The following is an 8,790-nucleotide window of genomic DNA, read 5'->3' on the forward strand; positions in this document are numbered from 1 at the left end:
GGTGCCCCGCGCGGCATGGAGCGGCGCGTGGCGGAGCGGCTGCGGGGCGCGCTCGGCCCGCTCGGCCTCGAGCCGCACGCGTTCAAGGTAATGACGTCACCGCGGCGGCACCGTGACGTCACTGAGGCGGCGTCACTGCTCCCGGGGCCTGAGGGAGAGCGGGGCCGGCCGGGGGGTGGGTCACGGGGGGGCGGTGACCCCGGGAGGTCGGGGCGCCCTTCGGCCGACCCGGTGCTGGGGGTGCCCCGGGAGCCGCTGCTGCCGGCGCGGGAGGCGCGGTCAGGCCGCCCGGTGCCGCAGGGCGCGGTGACTGCCGTGCCCCGGCCCCGCGCGGTGCGCAGGGCCCTGCGGCGGGTCCCTGACCGGCGGGCACCGGAGAGTTGCGCAATGAGGCATCGGGGCAGAGTCCTACGGGCAGGTTTAAATTTTAATCTGAGCGTAGAAGCGCCTGTACACTGAAGGGCTGAGCACCTCATCCGCTCGTAAATGGGCTGCGGACACTGCTGTCCATGGAAGGGGCCTCTCCCCACTGCCACTGCCCCCTGTGTCCAGCTGCTCCTCCTCAGGGGCAGTCTGCAAAAAATCGATCTGCAATAAATCAATCTGCAATAAATCAATCTTCAATATCACATACAGATTAATCTGCAATATCCAGTAAGAATCGATCCGCAATAAATGTAGCCCTTCCCATGGGGAGTGTTGTTGTATTTGCCACCCGAAGTGTTTGCTTGTCCTGCTGTATTGTTCACATAAGAAGTAAAAGGGAGTGAGGTGCTGAGAGAGGTGGCGTCTCCAGAATTTGGAGAATTTAATGCTGCTTTCCCAAAGCACAGCAGCAGAATTAGGGGTGGAACCCAGATAAAAAGACTGTCGCCGCCAGAGGGAAACCTTTTAGCCCTGCAGCTTGCTCTAGATTTCACTGTGACAGAGCCAGCCCTGGTGCACTGATTGACACTGGGAAAACAGCAAACCTTAGATTCACATCTCTCTAATTTCTTATGACAATTCAATTCAGCGTCCTAAACAAGAGGCACAAAACTGATTAAACCTTGGGTTGACAGAAGGATGCATCTTTAGAGTAAACTTAGTTTTCACTCTGTGTTTCCAGATGGGCAGGTCTGGCTGCCACTGTCACCTGTAAAGTCACTTTCAGATTTATTTCACTGATATTTAGAGTAATCAGTGCATTGCATGTTCAGGCTTAATGTTACTTTACTGGGCATCTCTCTGAATGTTAGACCTGACCTTTATGGCCCCCTGGGAGAACGGGAGTTGTCATAACCTGTAAAGAGACTGATGTTACTGTGCAGGGCATCAGTAGTGGGGTGCATGGGGTTTTGGCCATTCCACCTGACAGTTGCAGGTCTGAGCCCTGTCCTGGTCATGCTTCCCGCTGCCCTGGCTTGATCCCTCATTTCTAGACTTTGTAACACATCCAGCCCTGGAAACAAATATCAAAATGTGGCTGTGTCACTCCACGGGGTGGAGCTGAGGGTTTTGGGGGGGGGGGTCTAGCACTGCCGGGAGGTTCACATCCTTCATTTCCACACAAGTGTTTCCCGCTGAAGAAATAAAACATGCAGCTTATCATATGAGCAAAACAGAAGTACCAGTTTCTTTCTGGCCCATGATAAGAAAAAACAAACTGTAAAAGCTTTATCTAAACCAAACCATCTGATTTGCATTGGCAAGACCTGATTGCTCATACTTCCCTCTAGGTTTCTGAGCAGAGCTGGATAAAGGGCAGACTGGAGCTGAATGCAGTGCCTGGTTCTTATCTCACACACAGCTCACAGCACAGCTTCCAGAAACTCTGAATCCTGGGGTGCAAATCAACTGAGTTTGAAAAGAAGGCCCTGAGCTGGCTGCCTTATCTGGGTTGCAAATGAAGGGGGGGCTACACTTCCACTTTTTTACATTCCTGCATGTTCCACTAGAGTGGTGTCCCTGTTCTAATGGAAATTTGTGTTTCTTTGCCCAAAGGTTGGATGGTACAATGCTGTTGTCCAGCCAGCCTTTCATCTCCCCTACCCAGAAGACACACTGGCCTTCGTGATCCTCAGCACGCCTTCAATGTTTGACAAGGCCCTTAAACCTTTTGTGAAGAAAGAACGATCGAAAATAATCAGGGATCCCGTGGATCAGTGTATTTCCTATCATTTATCACGTGTGAAGGAGGTAAGAAGCCGAAATACCAATTCCTTTTACTTTTATGGCATAAAACCAAGTGGGTTCAGCAGCAGACAGAGCCTTGCAGGTCCCTGCCTGTGCTCTTTGGAAGGGTGAAGTGTGATTCATGAAGGTAATAAGAGCATCAGCAGCCTGGTGACCTGCATATTCTGTCTCTGCCATCACAGCCTGCAGCTGTGCAGGGACCTTCACAGCCTGGGCTGATGTTTTCCAATTTTCCCAGAAATTCCCTGACCAGAGGGTGGATGTCATGTTTGATTATGAGATCCTGCCGAGCCGAAAGCCCAAGTTCTTGGCACAGACAGCTGCCCACGTTGCTGGAGCTGCATATTACTACCAAAGGAAGGATGTGAAGCATGATCCATGGGGGAAAAAGGTGAGGCGAAAACACAGCCTGGGAAGAACCACTAAACTGCAATCACTGAATTGTGCAACTGTTGTTTACTCACTAGTTACTAGTTCTCCTTGAAGGAAATTACAAAGTCCAGATCACATAAAGGTGCATAAAGTATTTCATGTGGGAATTGGAAGCTTCCAAGATCCTTCAGGGTGGTGGGGAAATGCGTACACGGAGAGAAATATCTTGATGTCTTAAACCTACGCAGAAGAATAAATTGCAGTGCAAAGGCAAACCTGTTGCTTGGAGCATTATAAGTGGGGAAAAAATACACTCTGGTTAACCTCTGTGTTAGATTTTCAGAAATGAACCTCTCCCCCCGTTACAGAGTGGGGTGTGTGGGCACAGGAAAATGGGAGTGAAAAGTGATGCTTTGAGCCATATGTTCAGGAAAGAGCTTTCCTTTCTGCTCTGTACAGCACTCCAGCAGAGGGCTGCCAGTGTGAGAAGTTGCATTGAAGCTTGATGCTTTGAAGTTTAACCTTTACTAGAGACAAAGTGAGACATCCTAGATATTTCTTTTTTTTTTCTTCCAGAAGATCTATGGCGTGTGTATCCATCCCAAGTATGGCGGTTGGTTTGCTATCCGGGGTCTCCTCCTGTTCCCAGACATTCAGGTGCTGTTCCTGGAGCAGCCTGCCCCTGTTGACTGTGTGAGCACAGAGGAGAAAAGGATTGAGTTGCTGGAGCAGTTCAATTTTCACTGGCAGGACGGGCGCTACAGGGACATCATTGAGGTGAAGGAAAGGTATTCAGAGGAGCAAAGAGTCTACTTTGCCACCCCTCCAGCGGAGAGATTCCGACTGCTGGGGCTGACACAGGAAGCCCAGAGAATCGAATTTCAGTGAGTAACTGGCTGCAGGGAGGGGCAGAGGGCAGCAAAGTGTAACTCATCAGCGCCGACCTTTCCCTGGTGCCGAGGAGGAGAATGGTGTGCGTATAAAGAGATGGCAAATCCGAGCAGCGTGGGCAGCGCCTCTGTCCAAACATCAGCTTCCCAGAGAGAGGGAGCACTGCTCCATAGCAGTGCTGGGGGAAGGTGGGAGCAGTGCCTTCCGTGCTGCTGCTGATGGGGTGTGTCTTTTGGGGAGTCCATCTTTTTGGTAAGATACCGATTGGCCTTTGGTTGGGAATAGTTCATACACCCTGGCACCTGGAAAACCCATGCTGCTCACTAGAGAAGTCATTTTTGTTCTCAAGAATTCTCTTTCCAAGTGTCTTTGTAAGTGTAAAAAAAGTTCAGCCATAGTACTCCAAAACTTCTTTGTGTCTGAACTCAGGGCAAATACTTTTGTAGATGTACCCAGCATTTTATTATCCTATGTCACAACTCTCCTTGGGGAATAGATGTTCGGTGTTTTCAGTCTTTTCTTCCTCAGAAAGAAAATCTGCCCTGTATTCCTTCACTAGGAATGAAGCTGGCTTAATTTAATTAAGAAGTCTTTAAATGTCTCCTTTCCTTACCATCCAAAAGAAAACTCCCCAGGGATTGTTTCAGTGAGTTGTGTGGTCTGTACATGGAACAGGAGTGAGGAGAACAGAGCCAACGGCATCTGCTTCCTTCAGGGCGGTTAGGGAAGGGAAAGGGGCAGTACAAAGGTGCTGTTTCCTCTTCACCCAGAGCTTCTCAGAACACCATGACATCCTTAGGTCCATTTTAAACATCTGCCCATTTATAGAGCAGCTGACTGAAACACTTGGAAAGATGCTGAGTAATCTCTGTGGGAGTGGAGGTTTTACTCCTGTCAGGGTAACTGACTGAAAAGGACAACTCTCATGACCTTTTCTGAGGTAGATGACATTTGTATTTAAAGCACTTTTCAGTGCCAGCACACACCACACCCCCCCAGAGTTACTGCCATAGTTTGCTGGTGTGCTTTCTGCGTGAGGGAGATTGTAAACCTGCACACACTTAAAAACCATCACATGAAGCCTTGTCACACACACAGGCAAACAAGCAGAGAAAAAGGAAAATATTAATGGCGTTCACATTACTTATATTGCTGGATAAAACATCTTCAGGCAGAAACATAGCATTCATTGGTGACTTTGTCCTCTTAGGTTTGTTCAGAAGTTACGATGGCGCTGGGAACCGGGAATTAATTTATCTTGGAGCGATTTGAGGCTCAGGCCTTGTTAAAATAATATAATACATTAAAATAGTATTTTATTTTTATGACTCCAGTGCAATGCTGCAAGTCACTAAGCACTTTTTTCCTTTCAATGGTATCAACATGATGCAAAAAAATACTCACTTTGCAGAACTGAGCCCTTTCTTTTTATGTTGTGATTCTTCCTACCTTTTGGAGACTCAAACATGAAGGTTGCCCTCACAACAAGTCCCTGCTTGGTACAGTTTTTCTTAGTCTGTGCACTAACTCAGCGTAATCCAAATTCAGTATAACAGGTTTGTTTCCCTGTAAAGAGTAATGGGCTTGTGATCACTGGGTTTGTTCAATGCATTTGCTGTTACAAAAAAGTCTTTGTTGCTTTCCATGCTTTGTTCACGTCTGACTAAGGCAGACACCTGACTTACTGTGTGATAGAGGTATTGTGATCTTTAATTTAAGTAAAATAATGAAATTTGTTTAAATTCTGTTCTTTTGTTATAGAATTACTTCTGGTTGAAATTTGTTTGACCTTTCAGAACTTTCCAACTGAACTGTAATTTAACAGGGGCTTGAGCTAATGGCTCATATTAATAACAAACACAAAATACTGATTATCTCAGAAGGATAAAAATAGAATGGAATAAGATCTATCTTTTCACATTACGATTTAAAGTAAAATAGTTTGAGTTTTTGCATTGATTTCTTAAAAATATTTAATATTTTGTCTTAGTTAATTTATTAAACAGATTACCACAGTCACTGCATTTCAATTTTTGTAATTTATTTCTCTTCACATGGTATTTTGGTTAATAAAATATACAGAGTTGTGAGTAACCCTCAGTACTGAGTATTTTTATTTAAACAATGGATTTTTTAACTTGTGGAGAGCTCAAGATGTTCAAGCAAGGATTGATCATTTTGATTTTAACGTCCTAAAAATAGTGAGCTACCTAAGACACAAAATCCAGTATCTGAAAACTGAAGAAAAATTTAGTTATCCTAGCAGAAGTTAATAAACTATTATCACAGGCTCATCTGGGATATGAAAAAATAAAACACACAGCACATTATGAGTAAGTCTAATAAAGTTTTATCTCTCCCAGGTCATTGCAGCAAGAGCAGTTAACAGCAAGCACCTAACAGTGCACTTCTCATTTCTTCCTCTGTTCTTACAGCAACAAAAGTTCAAGATGTCCGGCGATACACAACCGAGGGACTTTTCCCTCAGGAACAATAAAGTGATACCTCTAAGTACTGGAATTCTTATTTGTGAATAAGAATTAGTGAATACTGAGTCACAGTGAGGGAAATCTTGTGTTCCTTGTGGTTCTGGGAATGCAGCTGTATCAGGCTGGACTGAGTACAAATGTTCGGTGACATCCATTCCTACCGCAGTAATTTCGGAGTGACCTGGAGTGGGTGTCACTGTCTTTTCCTTAGTCAGGTAACTGAGATCCACAGCTGCCAGTGAGCAGTTTTCTTTCCTTGCTGCTGGGAGTATAATGGTCTTTGTCTTAATAAAATTGAACTTTGAGAACCTGTTTGGCTTATCTCTTGGGGCAAGACCAGGCACGGTGAGGAACGGATCATCCTCGGATCCCGAGGCATTGGGAAGGCATTCTGATTTTCAGCAGTTGTGAATGTCAAACAAGTAATTGCAAATACTTGGATGGATTTACTAGTTCAAGTATCACACTTTACATTTTTGGACAACCAGGTTTTTTTCTCTAAATCCGAACCTTTAAACATTTATTAAAGACTCTTTTTTTCTTTTTTTTTCCTCAGCATGACCAGTAGGGTGAGTATTGAAGAGCTGAACAGTAAAAATAAAATAAATTAAAACCTACTTGAATTTAAATTCAGTTTTAGCAGCAAGATATTCAGCATATTTCAAGCTAATAAAATATTCTATGGAGAATTAACAATTTGTAATGTTTTCATGCACATAACATACATTGTTATTCACCTTCAGTTACATTTTCTCTTTTTTTACTTCATTAACCTTAAAATAACTGAGATTTTTTAATGAAAATTAAAGATGTGACAGAAAATACCAATTAAATACAAAGCACAGTCTAATCTGGTGACGAGCAGTCGTGAGTGTTAGTGCTCAGAAAAACACCTGGGAAAACACTGCTGGGTTTTTTTGGTACCAGTTAATTCAGTCACATCTCAGTGGTGCAGGAATAAGCACTCAAGTTTCTTTGTGGTATGAAGTGGAGTGTGGCAAACTTAATTCCTGATACTGACTTATTTTCTTCTCCTGGAAAAAGAGTGGCTTGTAACAATCCTGTCTTCCTCTAAACTGTGGAAAACTGGAGATGGTTTGCTGTATTAATCAGTGTTGGTGTGTCAGGCTCGGGAGAGCAGTGCACTCTTCTGGTTTGTTGTTTTGGTGGGGGTTTTAAAGTTTGGCTTGGTTTGGGGGTTTTGGTATGTTGTTTTGGGTTTTTTTTTTAGAGCTAGATTGCCCTCCTCTGGATCAGAAGCATAATTGTGCTCATTCAGTGTATTCAGTATTCATGACGTTTTATTAATTCGTGACCAAAATTGGTGTAGCTACTATTTAACATGGGGTACGTTTCTGAAAAGGCACAGAGACTTGAATTTGACTTAAAAAAACCCACCTGAGTAAAGACTTACACATTTCTAAAAACAAGGAGTGGCAGCTCCTGATCAGCACCACCGTGATTATCATCACTCTTTGTTCGGCCCCATGCAAAAAGTATATTTAATGAATTAGCTTTGAATACTGATTTAAGCAGCAGCAGTTCAAAGTTCTTCCTCTGAGGGGAATTAGTTTTGCCGTTGATTGCAGCAGAGAAACAGCTGTACCTCTGCAACCTTAACTTTCACACATTCACCTACCAAAGCAGACAAATGTATTCATGAAACTTTTTTTTTTTTTTTGCTGTTAAGTTGGCTTCCTATCCTAGCACGTATCCTGTGACAGATCATCCACCACGTTTGCTTCAGAAAACAGAGAACTTCCCTTCTGGGTTTTCAAGGGGGAAACAGAAAGCACCAAGGAACACAAATGTGCCTTTCTTTTCTCTCTGCGACTGAAAAAGCAGATGGATGTTCACATTCCTGAGGAAACACGCTGGGAAACTTTAAAAAAAAAAAAGTGTTATCATAGAATGAACAATAAGATATATTTAGTGGAATGTTTAAAATTTCTCCAGCAATATGCCAAAATCTGCAAAACATGATTATATATATACACAAATATTTAAAATGTCTACTATCGTTCAGTAATATTGCATCTATAATACATTTCCCATTTTATGTTATTTTTGTTGATGTTTGTACATAACTCAGTGAGCAAGAGATTTTATTTTTAATAATTGCATATGTTTAATTTCCCCAAAACGCTTAGAAAGGTGTCTGAAAATCATACACCTTTACACTAAGTTGTTTGGGTTTTTTTTCCTCATGTAAAACAAAGCGTGGGATAGGAAAATTCCTGTAAGTAAATTAAAGACAGGGAAGGGTGGGAGGATTTTTCTGGGTTTCTTAAATTTATGCAGAATCATTAGTTTTTCTATGAATGCATAAACCCTCTTAATCCTTCTAAGGGATTTAGCTGATCTTAGGTTTTAATTTCCTGTCATAACCCTTTCTCCAGTGTTGTTCTGACTAGTCTTCCTGAATTATTCACTGTTCCTTCAGTCTTCCAAACTGTAAAAACTACCTTATTTTTGTGAATTTGATGAAATACGTTAATTTTAAATTATATTGTTTTATTAAGTGTAGGTTAAAGACTTCTTTTCTCTCTAGACAAAGGATATTAATCTCATTTGTCAGTGCAAACACGTCAAAAATCTGTTGCTGTAGAATATGGAACATAAACCTACTGGGCTGTTTCAGAGGACAGTGCAGCCTTAATGGTTTCATGTATATTCATATATATATAGTCATATATCTGTGCTGAAATGGTATCTTGCACAGAAGCATTCTAAATTCAGACACGTGTCCCATAATGATTTAAGCTTCAGGTGAAAGAGCCAAATTTCACAGTGAAGCCCAGGGCTTTCATCACAAGGTGTGGTGAGAGTTGCTTCCCACGGGCACAGCTCCCGTTCGGGAGCA

General features: G+C 43.1%; 1 protein-coding gene across 3 annotated transcripts; it reads left to right on the forward strand.

The window, feature by feature from the left end:
- On the forward strand, window positions 1-5,538 carry MMACHC (metabolism of cobalamin associated C). Of its 3 annotated transcripts, none has more exons than XM_027747132.2 (4): window positions 1-87; window positions 1,984-2,178; window positions 2,414-2,566; window positions 3,124-5,538. In XM_027747132.2, exons 1-4 carry the CDS (start codon window positions 16-18, stop codon window positions 3,433-3,435), a joined length of 732 nt encoding a protein of 243 aa, XP_027602933.1. In that variant the 5' UTR covers window positions 1-15; the 3' UTR covers window positions 3,436-5,538. The 3 variants fall into 3 exon arrangements, with proteins under 3 accessions (XP_027602933.1, XP_027602934.1, XP_027602935.1); XM_027747133.2 differs by having other exon boundaries at window positions 16-87; window positions 3,127-5,538; XM_027747134.2 differs by lacking the exon at window positions 1-87 and adding an exon at window positions 255-654.
- Window positions 5,539-8,790: the final 3,252 nt, after the last annotated feature.

The sequence above is a fragment of the Pipra filicauda genome, unplaced genomic scaffold (assembly GCF_003945595.2).
Source record: "Pipra filicauda isolate LSUMZ 115617 unplaced genomic scaffold, ASM394559v2 scaffold36_size6622888_pilon, whole genome shotgun sequence".
Taxonomy (NCBI): Eukaryota; Metazoa; Chordata; class Aves; order Passeriformes; family Pipridae; genus Pipra; species Pipra filicauda.

What these genes read in the sequence shown, in the direction of transcription:
- MMACHC (XM_027747132.2), top strand. Translation starts at nt 16, where the DNA reads ATGGAGCGGCGCGTGGCGGAGCGGCTGCGGGGCGCGCTCGGCCCGCTC. An exon ending in TCGAGCCGCACGCGTTCAAG is followed by an intron (nt 88 to 1,983) that starts GTAATGACGTCA and finishes CTTTGCCCAAAG; the next exon opens with GTTGGATGGTACAATGCTGT. An exon ending in ATTTATCACGTGTGAAGGAG is followed by an intron (nt 2,179 to 2,413) that starts GTAAGAAGCCGA and finishes CAATTTTCCCAG; the next exon opens with AAATTCCCTGACCAGAGGGT.